General features: G+C 42.6%; 2 protein-coding genes across 8 annotated transcripts in view; one reads left to right on the top strand and one right to left on the bottom strand.

Moving 5' to 3' along the window:
* Positions 1-797: 797 nt before the first annotated feature.
* Positions 798-12,024, top strand: RPE (ribulose-5-phosphate-3-epimerase). The gene is made up of 6 exons (XM_075607200.1): positions 798-1,865; positions 5,301-5,380; positions 8,804-8,943; positions 10,218-10,352; positions 10,902-10,988; positions 11,483-12,024. Exons 1-6 carry the CDS (start codon positions 1,744-1,746, stop codon positions 11,603-11,605), a joined length of 687 nt encoding a protein of 228 aa, XP_075463315.1. The 5' UTR covers positions 798-1,743; the 3' UTR covers positions 11,606-12,024.
* A 182-nt stretch (positions 12,025-12,206) lies between these two features.
* Positions 12,207-20,147, bottom strand: part of KANSL1L (KAT8 regulatory NSL complex subunit 1 like) — a 38,194-nt gene continuing 30,253 nt past the window's right edge. For 3 of the 7 annotated variants that reach the window (XR_012802544.1, XR_012802545.1, XR_012802546.1), the window contains exons 9-16: positions 18,419-18,529; positions 17,993-18,087; positions 17,683-17,822; positions 16,469-16,514; positions 15,912-16,021; positions 15,256-15,415; positions 13,969-14,196; positions 12,207-13,106 (exon numbers count right to left, since the gene is read on the bottom strand). Coding sequence is in view for 1 of the 7 variants with exons in the window: in XM_075607196.1 (XP_075463311.1) it covers positions 14,023-14,196; positions 15,256-15,415; positions 15,912-16,021; positions 16,469-16,514; positions 17,683-17,822; positions 17,993-18,087; positions 18,419-18,529 (836 nt within the window). In the remaining 6 variants the exon portion in view is untranslated. Of the gene's footprint in view, positions 13,107-13,967; positions 14,225-15,255; positions 15,416-15,907; positions 16,022-16,468; positions 16,515-17,682; positions 17,823-17,992; positions 18,088-18,418; positions 18,530-20,147 lie in introns of those variants that run through there. The other 4 variants (XR_012802547.1, XR_012802548.1, XM_075607196.1 and 1 more) reach the window with 4 other exon arrangements.

The raw sequence follows: 20,147 nt of genomic DNA on the forward strand, positions 1-20,147 counted from the left end.
GCCTGGCAGAATCTTTGTACTCACTAAGGTTGCGTCCATGCTGAGCGCGCTTGGCGCGTTGACTTCAGTGAATGTAAATCTGCACGGCCATGCAGCGAGCGATCGTGCACGTACGCTCTCCCAAGCTCGGCGCTTGGGGAGACAGATAAAATTGATTTTGAAGCGCGCTCAGCAGCAGTCAATGCACAAAGAACACAGCACACAGCCACACACACACAAACACACACTACACACAGAAATAGCCCCGATCCACCCAATGACACACCCTCGCCCGCTCGCAAAATTATGCAGGACAGCCTGCGCTCATGCTTGGACAGTTGGTGATATCACCGTTCTCAAGCATGAGCGCGCTCAACGGCAGTGTGGACGCAGCCTAAGAAGTGTATTATGTTGTATAATATACTAGCACAGACGGGGAACCTGACATGTCGGATGGTCTCTAACACTCAATGGGGTAATTCAGTAATTCCCCCCGAAGTGGCCAGCCGTGGTTCGGGGTATATGAAAATTACCCCATATGCCTTCAAACTACATAAACACTATCCATTTAAGTCAGGAATTGCAGGAAGCTCCGACTGCTGAGTGGTGAAACGTGAAGGTGGTAAGTTCTTTAGTGCCAAAAAGAAATAAATGTTACTGAAAGTGTGCAGAAGTTGCGACGGGACAGAAAAGAGGTTATATGTGAGAATTTGATGTTTAAATAATAAAGCTATATTTAAAACTACCACCTAGCTGTGCTTGTGTTTAGAGACATGGATCCAGACTCTGAATTGATTGATGCTACGGTACTTTGATTCATACTGACAAGGTATACAACCAGTTAAATTATGCATCGTACTGGCACACTGCTGCATGTGGTCAATCCTTGCCTGAAGAGCTGGCAGTCTAGAAATCATTTGCAATAAGCTATAACACCGGCCTGTTTCCTTTGAAATGAGTCTTAGCCCCTGGCAAGCGGTGTCCTTTCCAGTCAGCGTGGCCTGTGCTGTATTATTGAAATATCCCATACATACTCCAAATGTCACTCATTTTCCTTCCATGATAGGACAGCGATGCCATTCTGGGCTCATATTTTTGGACATGGGGGAGATAAGAGACAGGTGGCTCTCTCCTAACTCAATGGACTACTAGTGAGTTGTTTAAAGATCAGTTTACAAAAGCAGCTCTGGGCTACCAGATGGGGGCAAACCTTAGGCTACGCTTATAGTGCCGGCGACATGCTCTTCTGTGGATCTCACCACCAATTAATTGATGGGTTTGTATCCATAAATAGCTGTGGTTCAGATGTGATGGTTCTGGGGGACACATGGTGAGTACCCCCACTTGTAAGTTTTATTTACATGCAATTACATTTTGAAAAGGGGGATTTATTTAAAAATGAACCCTTTTATTCTTGTACAAATCCTAATAAAATACTGTCCAAAGAGCTTTGACCAATGTTTAACACATTTAGATTGTGGACGGCACCATTACTTTCATTACAAGTTTCCCCTCTACCACCCCAAATTGAATTATTAATTATTAAGTCGTTGCGAGAGATCCTACTCTGTTGCTGCTACCAGTACCCCTTTACTTCAATCGCATCACTAAATGATCCGCTGTGCATGCCGGGAGTTGTAGTCCATTGGGCATTTAGAGAAGGTTTCCACGCCCATTAGAACTACAACTCCCAGCTCTCACTGGGGTGGGGGTAGTGAGAGAGAACACGTGGTGAGTCTTTGCGGTAGTGGTTAGGCTCTCATCATGTCGTCTGGCTGCAAGATCGGTCCGTCCATCCTAAACAGCGACCTGTCCCGCCTGGCAGCGGAGTGTGAGCGCATGATGCAGTGCGGGGCCGACTACCTGCACCTGGACGTGATGGATGGGTGAGGGCCGGGTAGTGCTACTGTTAGGGAAGGGGAACCCCCCCCCCCCCTCTAAGTGACATAAACGACAATCTCTTAAATAGGGACAGGCTCAAACAATATACAGTATATTCTGTATTTGTGACTATCTGAAATCTGTCAATGGTATACATTGTAATATATGTAATTACATAGACTGTAAGATCTCAAGGGTAGGAATTTCCTTTCCTATTGTCTGATTTTGCGTGTTTGTTGCAATTCATTGTATTTTTATTCCCTGTACTGTATTTTCTCTTTTGTAAAGCGCTGAGTACATTGTGGGCGCTACATAAATAAAGATATACATACAATTACACATTAATAGGGACATGCTTAATCAGTTGTGTGTGATGCTGCCCGTGTGTGATATGTATGTGTGTATATGTGTGTATCTGAATATGGGGGGGGGGGGGGGGGTGTGTGTGTGTGTATATATGTATATATATATATATATATATGTATATATATATATATATATATATATATATATATATATATATATTATAGGCTCTGACAGTCCTGGTGTGACTTAACAATCACAGATTAATAGGAATAGACTTTGTATAAAGATGTGTGTGTATGTATGTATGTATATATATATATATGTATATATATATATATGGAACCATGTTAAAAATGGTTTTTGAAGCAAAAAGTGGCACTGTGTGCTCATTTGCATGTCATTTCCCAGAATCCCTTGCTGCAGTGGAAGTGCTGTGTGCTGGGTGATAATGGGGAAAGGCGGGGTTGCAGACCTGCCTAAGACATGCAGATGAGCATACAGTTGTATTTACATTTATATATATATTTATTAGGCACATCTTCATTTTACACACCAACACTCAGGGCCACCGACAGGGGGGGGGGGTTACAGGTGGCCGGCGCAGCATGTTGGTCCCGACCTCTGGCCAGGCTCCCATCAGCTGCAGGCCTTTTCCTCACTGTCCCATGCCGAGCCGCCAATGCTTGCGGCGCGACGCGCCTCAATGCGCTGGAAGTAAGCTGGGCCTGAGCTTCTGGTACACGCTGATCGGCGTGGGACAGTGAGGAAGAGGCTGATGGAGAGCCGGGGCCCGGCCGCGACCGACAGCTGGTCAACTTCCAGCGCCGGCCGCCAGGCCCCCTGCAGCCATCGGGCCTGACTATCCCCAAGGTCAGTCTATTTTTTAAAATATGTATTCGGGGGGGGAGTGGGAGGTCTTTTTAATTGGGGCGGGTGAGGGTCTTTTTAATATGTATAATATATTGTTTTTTTGGGGGGGTGGATTGAGTGAGACTGGGATAAGTGACAGACGGTGGGGGCGAGAGTGAGTGAGGAAAAGAGGGAGTAAGAGTGAGCCGCAGGGGAGATAAATACATGGGAAGAGGGGTGGATTGGTGGCTCGTGAGGTGTGAAATGGGGGGGGGGGGGCTCGCAATACTGCCGACAGAAGGGGGGATGTAACTCTAGTCCTGGGCCCTGGGAAATCTGTCTGCGGCCCTGCTCATACTGTTGGTGATATGTAGGGTGACCGTTTTATTCGAGAGCACTCAGACCGGCCTAGTTATGGCCTGTGTATGGCGGCCACTAGTCTGGTATTGATTATGGAACCGCAATGTTGTCACAGAAAATGATCTATTTGACTGTTTTGCCAGTTCTTGCCTTATGTGATAGCACGCAGTCATGCCAAACGGCTGGCAGTACTTCCTGGGTGCTGACCAACTATGAAGCCCCCCTGAGGCTGTGTCTGACATTGTACCAGGTTGCAGCTAGCTCCATGCTGGGGGCCTTTCCCTTTTTTTTAAAGGCTTATGCCTATGTAGCACCTTTACTCCCACCCTATGTGAGATTGGGTCACTACCTTTGTTTCCTAGTGCTGTGCATACCTGTTGGTAATACAGGAGGCTCTGAGTTGCTCCGCGGTGGTATTGGGAGAATCAGGACAGGCTTTAGGGTGCCCATTCTCAGTTGGCAGCCTCCATTCAGCGAGGATCCTGGATCTGCAGGATGGTCCATGCTGACGCTTCTCTTATCCCAAGGCAGTGAATCACACACTTAGATGGTTCAACAGATGTTTATTGCATATTCCAGAACTCACAGCAGTCCACATTCTCTGGAAGGTTACCTTAAGGCTTGAGGCCCATCTAGGTTTCCTTCTGGTGCCCCTCCTGTATCCCCTACTGGGATACAGGGTAGATATTATCACTCCACAGTGGGAGGAATGAGACAAACGCTGACTTCTGGGAGAGTGCAAGTATATACCCTGGGGGGTTGGGCTTGTAACCCTGCCCCATAACAGGGCAGGTCTGATACTGACAGGCATAACATCAACTGCATGTAACCCAGCCAGTATCCTCGCTCAGGTTGTTGCTAAGCCCACCCTTAGATGTAGTGTATCCAAGGCTGCAATAGCAAACTAGGCCTTCATGAGGAATTAACCCCTCAGGTGCCTGTCCCTAGCAGGACTTATACTGTTAGGGAACAAAGGAAGAGGTAGCAGCCGGAGCCTATGCTATACCTATTAGCCGCATAGCCGCATTCACCTTACACCACAATTTCACCTCGTAGAAATAATGGAGTCAGACATTCTGTTGTTTTGTAGGGAAACTTCAGAGGGAACCATTTACGAGATGGTTTGACTGGTCTTTAGCCCCTATACCCAGGTTGAACAACCGATTTGCACATCAGGACCACTACGGACCTCCACCAGTGTCCTCTTTAGATTTGTAAGATGCTCTTTGCCTATTGTACAAGTTCTGCACTGAATGAATTGAACAGACTAAGTGCATAAAGATATTCAACATTTAACCCCTGTGCTGCCACATAGGGGCGCACAGCATATCACCTGACGTTGGGTATGAATAGCTGCTTAGACCACTTTTGAATATTTTATTTTTTGTGCCCATTCTGTGGGTGCTAAAGTAGATCTTATCCCAGTGTCCGTGGGCAATAAAAAAAGAAAAACACTTCCCCACAGTGTATCCTGTTCTAATCGGCACACTATAAATGTTCTCATTAATTTCTGCTTTGGTGTGTGTGCGGTTATGGGAGAAGGTGAATCCTTTAATACATACGCCGTGCTGATCTCTTCTAACTACTGTACCACAGTGAAGATTAAAATCTCTGCATGTGTAGTTATCATGCCTGTACATATGGTGGCGCCAAGATCATGTATAAATCAATATGGCCGGCATTTAATCGGCAACATTTTGGATTGACTATTTATGCTTGTTTGTGTAAACATTGCTTATCTGTTTGCTCCAATCCCTTGAATATTCAACGAAGTGTGATAATACCACTACAGCACAGAGAGCCCCATTCAAGTCAGTGGTTATATCCATGCAGTTGTGCCAAACCAGCACAATTGCACCTTTTTTAACTGCTACTTTAGGAATTGCATGCAAGTGGAAATTCTCAGTTCTTCCTTTCGGTTACAGGCATTTTGTTCCCAATATCACGTTTGGCCATCCGGTAGTGGAATGTCTGCGGACGCGACTGGGACCAGACCCATTTTTCGGTAAGAATTCCTGTTTTTGTAGCCCTGTATTACCAATCAATGGTGGCACATAGCAGACCAGGTAGCTGTGTGCTTGGGCTCCGTGTTTACCTAACCTCTGTAATTTAGCTGCTCAAAAACAAGAGTGTGTGTCTATGCCCTGTAATGCACATCTGTGAATTTGGCTGCTGAAATGATTATTTTGTATTCAGTGCTTGGTACCCATCACCCTATATAGACATTACAGACATAACACATTCTTTTTACAGCCGAATATTTAGTTCACAAAAGCACATGTAGATAAGGTCACTAAGGACTTGCTTTGACTTTTTAAGCATTATTTACTACTTCAAATATCATATTGGTAGCGCTGGGCTTTTTTTCTTGTGTAAGCGAACAGGGAGGGATGGCAGACAGGTGTGGGACTGAAGCTTTCTACTCTAATAAAGAAAACATATATACAGTGGCAAGAGTTTGTGAACCCCTTAGGATTTTCACATTGAAACCTAAAATGTTATTAGATCTTAAATCCAAGTCCTAATAATAAAGATAACCCGATCAAACAAATTACACAAAAACATATTTTTTCAACATGTATATATCCACAAATGATTCAACATTCAATATTCATGTGTGAAAAAGTATGTGACCCTTTTTATTCAGCACCTGGTGGTGCCACCTTGAGCAGCAATAACTTAAACTAAGCGTTTCCTGTAACTGCTGGTCAGTCGCTCACATCGGTTTTGAGGAATTGTGGTCCATTCCTATTTCAACTCCATGATATTTGGCATGGACTGCTCGTTTCGGGTCCTGCCACAACATTTCGATGGGGTTTAAGTCCGAACTTTGACTAGGCCATTCGGATCAATGTCTTGCTGCATGATCCACTTTCGCTTCAGCTCACGGACAGATGCCCTGACATTCTCCTCTAGAATCTTCTGATACAATGCAGAAGTCATGGTTGTGTCAATGATGGCAAGCTGTCCATGTCCTGAGGCAGCAAAGCAGCCCCAAACCATCACACTCCCACCACCTTGCTTGATGGTTGGAATGTGGTTCTTCTGTTCGAACGCAGTGTTTGATTTTTGCTGAACATAACTATTTTAATAAATCTTCATGGGTTAAGTTAATGTGGTTACCATTTGTTTAAAAAAAAAAAAAAAAAATGGGTTTATGACCGGTCACTGGTCTGTCCAGAGCTTCATAGAGTGATTAATTGGTGGGTTATCAATTATGGCCCACTAAAAGTACAAGATGTGTTGTATGGGGCTGATAGAATCTTGATAAGGGTATATGTTTTGCCAGAGATGGGATTAAAATATGGGTAGTGACATCTTCATAAACAGGGCCCTTTCAGAGGTACTTTCAAAAGCTTCTCTGGAGGGTTTTGCAAGGTTCAGGGGGCGTGATAAAAGTATTTCACAAAAGAATGACATATTTTTTTATTTTTATTTTAAACGAGGATATCCGGTGATGACCTCTACCCTAAAGTATAATACTCAGATATCTGTAATCATTGCAATAAGACCACACACTACATGGGTAAGAGGTGCCAAGAACAGATATCCTTTTGTCACTCAAATTTAGGAGCAAGATGATCAAAATGAGTCTTGTTACACATGTCATAATCGTCTCAATCTGTTGATTGGGCTTTATATACTGAGGCAAGAACTTAAACGTCTTTTTTTTTCTCCCCCGTCTGAAAACCGTCAACATAGCAGCTGATTTATGACATGGGTGGGCTGATGCAGTTTGCAATCGGAGAAGAATGGTATATAGAGTTAGGACATCAGAATTCAACAGAGGTGTGTTTTAAACCAAACACGTTTTTTCATATTTCTATGCCAGTAACCTCTCTGGGGGGGAAAACCTATGGCATGTGGTAATGTACGGTATAGGAATTTCTGTTTTTTGTTTTATCCTGTTATTTTAAGAAATAACATTTTAAGAAATTGTTCTGCATTTACTGTAATTTTATCTTTTTTAGTAGTCTATGCACTGTATTTTGATATATATTAAACAATACTTGATAATGCTTTGGGATCTGAATGAACTGTTGCACGTTTTGTAGAGTATTTACATTTTCGAACACATTTTGTTACAACAGATGTGTGTTAAGTACATAGTTTTTTTTTTTCTATAATAAACTGGGTCCTGAGACCTTGGCAGATATGCTAATGACATATTTTGCATAATTTCTCTGGTGGCAGCGTATAGATATTATTGCAATTGAGTAAGGGGTTAATATTAACTCCTGAAAGTACCTTGCTTAGGAGAACGGTTAGTTGGCTAGAGTAGCCGTTTGCATTAACCCTGGATGCGTATCGAAGTCATGTGTCCACTTGTGTGCTGTTCGTGACAGATGCTATATGGGGATGAATTGAGGGGAGATATTGTTAATTTGAGGGACCGTTGCGAAGGTGTAAAGTGGGCCAGCTTGCAAGCTGTGTATTAACCCTTGTCCTGTATGCCGGTCATTGAGGCCAAAAAGTTCTGCCTTTTGATTCGTCTGGAACAATGTTCTCTGGACAGATGTCTTGTGGATCATCTATGTGCTCTTTGGCGAACTTCAGGCAATTTTTTTTTTTTAGTGGTTTCCTCCTGGTTATCTTTCCATAAACACCCTTCTTGTTCAGTCTTTTTCTGATAGTTGAGTCATAAAGACACAGATTAGCCAAGGCGAGAGTAGGCTGCAGATCCTTGGATGTTTCTCTGGGGTTCTTTGTGACTTCCTTAATGATTTGCCAGTTTGTTCTCCAAGAGATTTTAGTAGGACGACCACACCTTGGTAGAGTGACTGTGGTCTTGAACTTTTTCCATTTGTAGACTGTAACAGTGGATTGCTGGAGCCCCAAATCATTTGACATGGTTTTGTAACCATTTAGGCTGATGAAGATAAATAACTGCTTTTCTGAGGTCCTCAGAGATTTTTGATTGTGGCATATGGTCTTTCCACACACCTGTATAATAAATACCAAACTCACAAAGTTTCTGATCTTTATATAGGGTGGGGCCTCCCAAACTCACACCTGAAGAGCTACCCAATTATTTAAACATCTGATTCTAATAATCCCCTCTAATTTTAGCTGATAAAACCAGGGGTTCACTTACCTTTGCAAATACACTAACTCTTAATTACTCATTGTTTGTCATACATCATTTTGTCTCAAAAGACATGGAATTGGTTAATATGAACCCTATTGGAAAAGACTGGTGTTTATTCAAGAAGGTTATCATGGAAAAACTATGGTATTTCTGTAATTATCATTGGGGTTCAAAAACTCTCTCGCACTGTATATTTGCTGCCCTAGGGGATAGCAGTAATATGTTGCCTTCTGTGTTAAACTATATCCTGTTATTTCCTTCTAGCCCCTTTTTGAATACTAGACCTGAAAGTAAATTAGTTATCTCATTGCCTACCTGTCTATCCCCCCCCCCTAAAAGATATGCACATGATGGTCGCTAAACCAGAGCAGTGGGTGAAACCCATGGCCGCTGCTGGTGCCAACCAGTACACCTTCCACCTGGAGGCAACAGACAACCCCGGAGCCCTAATTAAAGAAATCCGGGAAAGTGGCATGAAGGTCAGTTGAAGAACTAGAGCAACTCTTATGTGGTGATGCTGGTTGGTTGTAGTTACACCCCCCTCCCCTCAATTCCTGCCAATGTTTCTCATTCTATCATTACTATAACCCCCCTCCCTTCCCGGTGCTTCGGCTATGCGTAGTGATGACTGACCTGTCAATCACTGCTGCGACCAGCAACATGAAACCCAGACCTGGTGCGCTGGGAGTGGCAGTGATTGACAGGACGTCAGCGCCTCACCGCTAATTTAGAGGGGTTTGGGGGAAGGGGGAAAAGAGAGAATCGGAGAGCAGAGACTGTGCAAGGGCTGGGGGTGGTCAGGGCCCTCCTGTACTCTGCCCACCTCAGCTCTCAATTCACACCGTGGCAGGGGGAGTGTTTGTGTGTGACACACACACATGTCACAGATACAGTGACACAAAGCCGGAGGCAGGTAGCCAGAACGCCACTCCCACCACCTGCGCCTAAGGACGCCGTCTCCTAAAATACAATTTTTATGTTTCTCGACCCAACATAGCACTGCTTTGGAGTACATACCACTGTAAATATAACACAAGTACTAATCAGTGATGCTCACCTTGTGAGGGATATCCTGTGCTACTATTCATTAAAAGCAAAATATTCCCCCAAAAACCTATTTGTTCTTAGAGTCTTGCTCTTTCAGAAAGTTTTTCTAGTTGGTCCTGATTTTCTGAATCTCCAGCTTCTGCGGTTACCATGGTAACTTTTAGACTGCGCTGGTCTCTGCGGGAGAGCTTAATTTTAACTCCTTGCCACTGAATATTTCAAATGCTTAGATCTCCTGAACGGAGCGTGAGATTTTCAAAATAAACAGTGTTGAAAAAAGCAAGATGAGGTCTCCAAAGTTAAAAATAAATAAATAGAAAGTGGTCAGCAATGCATTCTGTTTTAGACCATACATACACCGTACATCTATACATCGTATACATTTTATAACTTTTTTGATGGTTTTCTTAGCTCCCTTGGTGAGGAAAGAGAGAGACTTATTAAGAAGCTATCAGCCCCCAACTGGCTTGGTTTAGGTAACAAAAATAAAATTGTGCCAGTGATAAAATGGAGTGGCTGTGGTCACTCGCAAAGTGAGAAAAATGGCGATTATTGCCAGTTCCTACATCACAGAAATGATTTCATTTTGCACAATAAAGTAAATTACTCAGAGGGCTGAAAAGTGCATTTTATTACTACTCTCTTGTCTTTAATACTGTATTTGACTTCTAGCTTGAGACTTGACTCCCTTTCCCGTCTCCTCAAGGTGGGGCTGGGTATTAAACCAAACACCACTGTGGAATATCTGGCCCCATGGGCTAGCCAAATTGATATTGCCCTGGTTATGACGGTGGAGCCAGGTTTTGGAGGGCAGAAGTTTATGGAGGATATGATGCCAAAGGTAACTTATTTCAATGACCCTGTAGTTGCACTGACTAGCTCTTTTTGATTAAAGGGCTTGGCATGCATTGCCCTTGTTGCATAATATCTACAAAGGAGCAATGTTTTATATTTATTAACCGGATAAAGTTAATTGATCAATATAACCGCCTATAAAACAAAAAGCTAGAGGCACTTCTCTGTTGTAAATCCGGTGCTGGTCGAGATACAGTGGGCACATCCCAAAGCCCACTGAGTGTATATAAATATTGGCAACCAGCATCTCTCTTGCACTCGGAAATAAAATGGATCCAAGTCACCATGGCATTTCAAAAGAAATGTAATTGCTAGAAAAAGGACACGCACAACATTTCGGGGAAACAATCTACACCTGACACAGGGTATTGTTTCCACCGAAACATTGTGCTTGAATGAAATTATGTGCATGCAAGTCTGCGAACATAACTATTACAAAACACGTTACCCAGATGGCTTTGCTGCCATTGAGTCACGTGGCAGCGTAGACCTGCTTAGCCACTGGAGATGTTCACATTTTATTATCTGCTTTCAGGTCCAGTGGCTGAGGTCACAGTACCCTTCATTAGATATTGAGGTGGACGGAGGCGTGGGACCAGACAACATTCACAGATGTGCCGAGGTGAGAATTGAAGGTCCTGGAAACAGCCTGCGAGCTCCCCGGGCAACCAGAATCACATGCTAAATAACCCCGTGCACACACAACCCTAGGGCTTCCAGACCTTTAGACACCCTTGTCCACATTATCCTATAGCTAATTTATTTTACATTTAGTTTGAGTCTTGTCTCACTATGCACTCAGATGTTTCTAGTGTGCTCTACTTTTGATATCTGCTGGCAAGGAAGTTTGGCCTCGGTCATTTTAACCACCATAAAATGTAATTCTCTCTAATCCTGATCAAACTAGACTGAACAGAAGTGATTTCTGCTCTTGAAATTGTGCTTGTTACCTGCAATTAATATTCCTAAGTGGCTGCGGGATCATGATGGGAATAGTCCTTTAAAATGAGCACTGGAAATCATTGCAGATGCCTTCTGTTTGGAGTAACTATGGCTCGCACTTCAGGCCTCTGCTGGTGGCTTTCAGGCCTTACTAATATGTTGCCTGTTCCTTAGGCTGGGGCAAACATGATAGTCTCTGGCAGTGCCATCATGAAGAGTGAGGATCCCCGGTCTGTCATCAACCTCCTGAGGAACGTCTGCTGTGAAGCTGCTCAGAAGCGCTCGTTAGACCGGTGAAGCTCGGAGAGTGTGGAAGTCATCATTCCAGCCCTGTCCATGCAATGTTGATACCAGACTGCTGCATCGTGGACCCTGTCCAGTTACAAAGAGCAGGCCCGGGACAAAGACCAGGATGGCATTGTGCCGACCTCCTGGAGCAATGTCTAACCCCTTCCCATATAGAGACTGTGCCTTTTGGGGAAGGGGTTAAATGCATTAATTATTTCCCCCATAATTACCACTTTTTTTTTATTGCATGCATTGTCAACTTTGTTTCTGCTAATACTACATTCTGAAAATATTAAAAGTTTACTTTCCTGTTTGCAGGGGAACAAATTAAAGTTAGAATTACTTTGTGAATAGAATGTAAAGCGACCTGCTTTCGTGCATGGCTCTGCAATGTGTTTGAAGCCTTTAATAAGATTGCTTCACACCTATTTTGTATCTTACTCTTAGTATATTATTGTCCGTTGTCACATTTACGGTCATACACCCTTGTGTATATTTTGTCTTCTGCTTGTTTAAAGCATGGTAAAGAGACTGAAATACGAACTCCTAGTAACACACAGCTCTCATTAGGGAAGGTGCAATCTCCATTGATGTCAGCCCACACTCCGCCTACAGAAATAACTTTAATACAAAAGAAAACCTGTGGACAAGTTTCCGGTCTGGGTCACTACAGAAAGACAAGGTTACAATGCTCCCTTAGTAACTCATGCTTAACTCCTTCAGTGCTGGGGTTTTAATTGTGGGTATATTGTAGTTTGCAAACTATCCTATGACCCCAGTTTCTATATAAAGCTGAAGATTAGCCAACAAGGCACTGCAGTAAAACAACCTGAAGGAGTTAAACATCTGATTTTAAACATAGTACAGCAAACACATTGTTTAACTAACTGAGATGACAGTGGTGGAACGTACTTAACAGACAAAAATGGTTAAACACAAATTAAATGCCCATGGTACAATACTGCTCAGTTTAGATGGGCTGTGTATACGGGCAAGCTGATCCCTACTGGCAGGATAAACAAATACTTTCACTACCTCAACTGTCTCATAACACATTTGGCATCTAACATGTAAGTATTCCCATATGTGAAAAGCATCTCACTAATACAAATATTTGTAAGGGAGGTGGGGTATTGGAATTTCTTTTAAATGGAAATTCCCACAGTGGAGGAGCTTCAAGGGCTAACAAGGTAAGAGCAAAGGCAAAGTAGCCTCATATATGGAATATTACTGTTAGCACCCACTTACACTGAACAAGTGCTCGGGTTGTTGGGGGGTGGGGGGGAAGAGAGAAGGATCAATTTGAGAGTACACAAGACACTTAACAGATTCTATATCACTATCCAGCAGCAGCTATTGGAAAGCGTGATACAGTATTGCTTTCTTTGAAACCCCAGCCAGCTGGGTTAGCGCGCATGGCGATATGAAGAAACACTTCTTGGGCACAAAGATGCTGGCAGGTCATTTACAGGTTTTGACCTGTTGGATACTTTGCTCCAGCTGCATCTTCCTGTAAGAAAGGCACCGCAACATCAGATGCATGATAAACTGCTGCATACAATGAAAGCAGTGTGAGAAAGCATGCTGCACATGCATACCCCGGTTTAAGGTCATTCATTTTAAGTACACTCGCGAGTAAGGACATCTCGCCCAATAGGCAAACGGCAGCTCACGCATGCGCCTGTCAGCACGTCCTGAACAGCAATACCGGCTCCCTACATGTACCGAAGCTGTGCGCAAGCGGGGAGACTATAGAGCCTGTTACACATGCGTTATTTACATCAGTTATGCACGTATATGATGTTTGCAGTACAGTACATGCATCGATAAGTGGAAAAAAGGCAGTGCTTCACTTTAAGTAAATTTTCGCTTTACATACATGCTCCGGTCCCATTGCGTACGTTAATGCGGGGTATGCTTGTATACTGCTTGAAAACGTTCCTAGGGATGTCCTTTTTGTAGTGTATAATATATATATATATATATATATATATATATATATATATATATATATATATATATATATAGTGAGCAAATTATTCGCGCTGCGCACCCCCCTCCACCCCCCCCCCCCGTAATGCAGCCGGCGCCTGAAGATGTTCAATTTTTAAATTGCCGCCATGCAGCTCCAGGCGGCGCGCGAGGTATGATAGCATCAGATTTTTCTAAAATGTAGTAAGTTAGCCTGTGCATTTATTTGCAGAACAAAGCGCATTACAAGTTATAGGTAATCCTTTTGCTGCCAGAAATGGGACATGTTCGGGTACATTTAGAGGAAAGCGCAAAGCAGAATTCAGTATTCTTAGGGTCCTCAGCACAAAAAGTTAATGCCATGAACATGCCAACGTACACCAGCCACACCTATAGTTTACCTTATTCCTCCTCCAACGCTCGTACAGCCTTAGAGTGCAAAACAGATTCTCTTGTCATCTTCTATGGCCAATTGAGTGAAGATGTTCATGCTCCGACTCTCCTGGCGGTGTTGGGGTCCGTGAGGTTTTGGAAGGAGCTGGCGCGTGTTTGGTTATTCTTGTTTTGCCCAGCAACGCTGCTGCAGCTGCTTCTGTCAGTGGGAAGACTCTGCATTCCCACTGCTCGAGCTGTCAGACAAGACACGGTGAACAACACCTAAGTACCAAGAGTTTTAAACTTTCATTATTCCACTGAAACTAGGACGTTTCTTGGAAAAATAAAATATAGTGTATGAATTGTGATAGTCTTAACATTTTAATTTTTGGTGTTAAACGTGCATTCATTTATAGCATTTTCCCACACAAACAGTTACACAGGTATGTTGAGAACCAGGTAAGAAAGCTTTCAATAATAGGATATGTTGTGCACTCAGAATCAATCAAAATAGACAGGTTACTAGGTGCTCACAGAGATGGAGTAACAGCCATCAGTAATTTCCATCAAATTACAGTGTATGACCAATGTTTCAGCCACAACAGCCTCTCTCGGGGTCAGTCACTGACCTCACTTTTCACCTTGTACTGGAGAGAATCCGGTAAAGCATTTAAGTAGGAAGAGACCCCATACAAGTGTTGAAAATCTACATTTACATTATTAAACCTATGAATAGTATACAGATTTCCAGAGGCAACTGCTAATAAATAAATAAGCTGCTGGTATAACATAAAAAACTTGCAATATCAAAATATTCAGTGATTTCTGTTGGCACAAAGACTTGGGTCTACAACTGCAAAGCTATTAAATTGCTTATCATTTTAAAGCAGTTGACCAAGCAATATCCCACATGTGTGGATTAAGTGGATCTTGCAAGGACAAGTTTCATTTTATGGTAAAATATCAAACGAAATGAAAGACTGACGAAGACTTTATCATTCAGGCCAGTGCAGACGTTAAAAAATAAAAAAACAGCTTCTTGATGTAATACTTTAAAAAGGGGGTTAGATGTCCTTTTAAAGATCTCATCCTAAGCTACAGGACCTCTTCCAATTGCAACAGTGAGGGAAGGAAATTGCCCTCAAATTCTAGCCTTTCCAGCCATGAGGGCCATTGTTCTGTGCGGAAGCAGATTCAAGGAGAGATGTGATGTTCTGCATGTGTTACAGAGATATTATAAACCCTCAGAACCTGTGCAATGCACATCATTGAAAGGAACTGAAGATTGCAAAGAGTGAATAGAACCCGTCTACCTTCTCTTGTTGAGGCTCCTCTGCAGATTGGGGGGTACTCGAACAGTTATCAGGTGACACGGTGTCCAGAGGACCATATGACAAGAAACTGGGAGTGCTGCATTCTTCAGCGCACGCCAACATGTTTTCTGACCAAACATCTATGCATTGGCTTGCAGATCTGAAAATATAGGGGCACAATCATATAGCAGGCAATATTAAGGTTTTGAAGTATTGTAGCTTAGGATTTCTGAGATTTCTAAACCCATCAGCTGTGGAGGCAAAGTGTGCGGAAGAAGACACAAATCATGGGTCACTCGACCAGAGGACCTGTTGGACCTTCCATTAACCTGGACAGAGTTAAGATAGCAAGTGCAGAAATTCTACATGAAGTAAATTGTATTCAGTTTCCATAAACAAAGTGGATGACTGATGGAGTGCAAGTGCATATGCATATCGTATTATATGTTTGCCCAGGCCTGGATTTCTCATTGAGATAACAGAAGGAGAAGTCTACCAATATATCTCTTTGCTTTAGCAGCTTTCAGACTCCTAAAATGGGTCAGCTTTGTGCTGCCAGAACCCTCTATACTTTCATTTTGTCCAATACTAGTTTTTCCCTGTAAGGAATCTACGGATGAGATTATGATGCTCGCGAAGAAGTCTCAAACACCTGCCTGCTCCTCTTGGGCCACGTGCTCTTCTCCCACAAAGACCAGCGGGCTTTCTCTCTCTGCTCAAATTTCTCATGGCGAGAGTAATAGGCTTCATCAGACAGGGCTTCCAGCTGCAATTGGAAAGATTGTTTCAAGTTCAATTTCACATACACACACTTTGCTGTACACCACACCATCAGATGAGTACAAAGTCAATGGGGAAGTTCAGCATTTTACAAGTTCTGTGCTCTCTATTGCTGAAGCAGTCCTATCTTAAATTACATCTGATCTATTTATAACCAAAAGGATCAAAAAGAATTTAGATTTCAGGAATGAAGGAAGGAATTTCTTACTGCTGTCCACACATATTCAACCAAAACTTCCAACAGCAATAAGCTTATAAGTTTAGTAAAAAGCTTCAACTATTACCATTCAACATTCCCTGGTGTTTCCAATTACGCCCATTCATTTTTTCTGAGAAGGAACCTCTCTTCTTGTTGTATCCACATTATGTGTGTCGTATGCTACAGTTTGTCTCCTAGTAGGACAGGTTACTACTGTACTAAACAATAACTTACTTCTTCAGGAATGCTGTCCAGCGGCTCAAGTACCACCACTTTCCAACTGTCAACGAGAAAGGAGGTTATTAGCAGGAGAATACAAGAACATGGACCTAACAAGACAAAAACAATACGTTTCGGGGTATTAAGTTTCAGGGTCCTTCTTTACTGGAACCCTGTACAAATCTCTAAAGATCAAGGCTTTGAGAGTGTGATATTGGTCCTTGAGAAACCGGGTGAAATAGCTACCAATGGCGTTTAACCAAGTTCGCGATTGGAAATTCTCCAATAGAAGACGTAAAATAAGTTCTGGTGAGTAGAAAAGTGAACAAAATCCTCAACCATCGTGTTCAGAAAATAAAAATGCCACTTATGAGCACATTCACATGTTTCAGACAGGTTCACAAACCTGCCTTTTCCCCATCATCTCTTAGCGTACAGTACTTCCACTGCGGTCAAGGATTCTGGGTAATGACATGGAACTGAGCACTCAGTGTGCCACTTTTTGCTTCTTGTTCATTTTAACATGTACCCCTATGAGGTCATGAATGACGTATTACACAGCTTTTTAAGCACTGCCTGGGTTAAAGAAGTGCATAGCCAGTAATACCTAGTCACATACGGCTCTTTCAATCAATGTGAGAAAGGTTACTGGCTCTGCAATGTGAAGCTGGTAGTAGCTACAACCAGACAAAATAATTTATGGTGAGTAAAAAAGTGACCAGAACCCTCCACTGTGCAGTGTACAGCAAATAAACATACCACATGAGAATATTTGCATGTTTCAGTAGAAGACAGCAATTCAAGCAATTTATGTTGCACTCATCTGGAAGTTTAGAGGGTTGATTAATATTGGTCACTTTTTGTTGGTGTTAATGTTTATTTTGTTATAATGAACTTTTTTTTGCCTTTTAAAAGGATCAACATCAATGGCTTTATTACATATCGTCCGATGAGGCTGTTAGACTGAAAATACCCATAGAATTCAGTAGGGATTTTCATCTAAAAAAGGACAGAACAGCCACATCCAGCCATATAGAAGGCGGCCCTAAAGCTTTTGTACAACTACATCTATGAAGACTTTTTGAGACCCTCAAGTGTCCTTTTCAGATGCAGACTAAGTTCAACTATTATGTTGGTCTGCTCACAGGTTTCAGAACTTGCAACACGGTTCTCCATCTCTGCATTACTCTTGTGGATGTAGAAAGAACTGTAATCAGCAAACACTATACCTGGGAGTAATTATTTCTTTGTACTGCAATTTCTCCACCTTGGTGGGTGCGACTAGACTCATGGGAATTACAATATTGTCGATATCATAAGAGCTTTCACTCCTTAACCTGCGCCTGCTAGGATCACGTGTCAGGAATCGCTGTAATTGAAAATAAAATATAATATTCTTTAGCACTATGTATTTTTATATATATATATATTTATCTACAGGTGTCCAGAACCTGCAGCTGCAATCATAAGTGAATTCGCAGAGGTCACTGATAATGAACAGGACATACACAAAACACAACTTGCCTCCGTGTGACTTACCCGTGCACAAGATTTCTGTGCAGATGTAGGTGTCATGCTAATATCGGCAGCAGCAGCAGCACTGAAGGAGTTTAAGGCCATAGAGATACAGGTTTCTGTGATACAGAAAGGGAGAAAATAAACCAATGGACCTTGTAGCGAGATATGTATCAGAGAATTGCTGGGACATGATACACACCCTCCCATTTATAGGATTTACATGGAATTTGATGGAACACGGGAACCACTTGCCCACCCTGCATGTCCCTTCTCTTATCTGCTTTTAAAATCTCAAGACTCCATTTGAATGTTTGGCTTTTATTGTATATATAAGATAGCTTAAATTCTCAAGGATTTTTGTATTCCCTTATTGTATTAGCCTCTACCACCTCTGTTGAGAGGCTATTTGCATGAATGCAACATCCTTTCCCAGGGCAAAGCTTTTACCGGCTTCAGTCTCGCTCACGTGCCTCCTTTCCCTTCCTTCTCGCCTCCGCATTTCATAGCGCGTCTGCGGTCTGCAGCTGGACGTGTAACCTGTGCTCCAATGTGCAGGTGCTACAAATTTTAATAGGCATTTCTTTAATTTGGTAAAACAAAGAGCGATACAGCATCAATCTAATCACAATGCATTCTCCGGTGGCGAATCCTAGGTCTCCAACTCTTAACAAAAAACCTGACCAGGAATTGCCCAAAAATGTTTTAACTACTGAATGAAGAACAATACGTTGCAGGCTCCTATGACCATGTAGGGCTTAAAAGGTTGTATGTCTTTATTTACATAGAGCAATAATAATTTCACAGCAATAATACACTTAACAATCATATAAATAACAAATAATACAAATAACACATAATGGGAAGAAGTGCTTCAGACATAAAAGTAAAATTTAGGAAAGGGAGTCCCTTCTCCGAAGAGCTTACAATCTAATTGGTAGGTAGGAAGAACATACAGAGACAGTACGAGGGTGTTCTGGTAAGTGTGTCTGCAAGGGGCCAAGGTTTATGTATGAGGTGTATAGTGTAGGCCATATAGCTACTCATATGGTTCCTAAAGCAGGTGTGTTTTGAGGTGGGTCTTAAAGGTGGATTGAGAGGGTGCTAGTCGGTATTGAGGGGAAGGGCATTCTAGAGGTGTGGGGCAGTCAGTGAGAAAGGCTTAAGGTAGGAGAGGGCGCTAGATACAAAGGTGGTAGAGAGAAGACATCCTGGAGCAGAATGCAAGAGTCGGGATGGTGTATAGCGAGAAATTAGCTAATCTCCCCCATTACAGCATATGGGTTCTTTTCTAACCAATACATGGATGGATACTATATCCAAAATTAAAGTGATCAGGGCTATAAGAGAAAAATAGTTCGTTGAATATTCACAGTAATCGACATGTTTAAACTGCTTTGAGGAGAGATGCACGGCAAAGCGTAGAAAAACCAGGATGGTGTATAGTGAGAAATTAGGGCTGAGGTGTAAGGAGGGGCAGAAGAGTGTAAAGTTTTAAAAGTGAGGAGGAGAATTGAATGTGTGATACAGGATTTGATAGTAAGCCAGGAGAGGGATTTCAGCAGGGGAGACGCCGAGACAGATTTAGGAAAGAGTAGAGAGATTCTGGCAACAGCGTTTAGATTGTAATATATTGTAAGGGAGACAGGCGAGAGGCAGGAAGGCCGGACAGTAGGAGGCTACAGTAATCGAGACGGGAGAGAATGAGGGTCTCTGTCAGAGTTTTAGCAGTTAAGCACCAGAGGAAAGGGCATATCTTTGTAATATTGCGGAGGAAAAAATGATAGGTTTTAGCTACCTTTTGAATGCGAGAGGAGAATGTGAGAGAGGAGTCAAGTGTGACCCGTAGGCAGCGTGCTTGTGGGTGAATGATACAACTTCCAACAGTAATGTGGAAGGAGGTAGTAGGGCCAGGTTTGGGAGGAAATATGAGGAACTCTGTTTTTGACATGTTAAATTTAAGTCGGCAGAGGGCCATCCAGGATGATATCGCAAAGAGACATTCAGAAACTTTGGTCTATACAGCAGGTGTAAGGTCAGGGGTTGAAAAGTAAATTGGTTTGTTATCAGCATAGAGGTGATATTTGAACCCATGAGATGTAATTATGTCACCCAGAGAGAGTGTGTAAAGAGAAAGGGTCTCAGGACAGAGCCCTGGGGTACCCCCACAGAGAGATCG

This window comes from Ascaphus truei, chromosome 7, assembly GCF_040206685.1.
Source record: "Ascaphus truei isolate aAscTru1 chromosome 7, aAscTru1.hap1, whole genome shotgun sequence".
Taxonomy (NCBI): domain Eukaryota; kingdom Metazoa; phylum Chordata; class Amphibia; order Anura; family Ascaphidae; genus Ascaphus; species Ascaphus truei.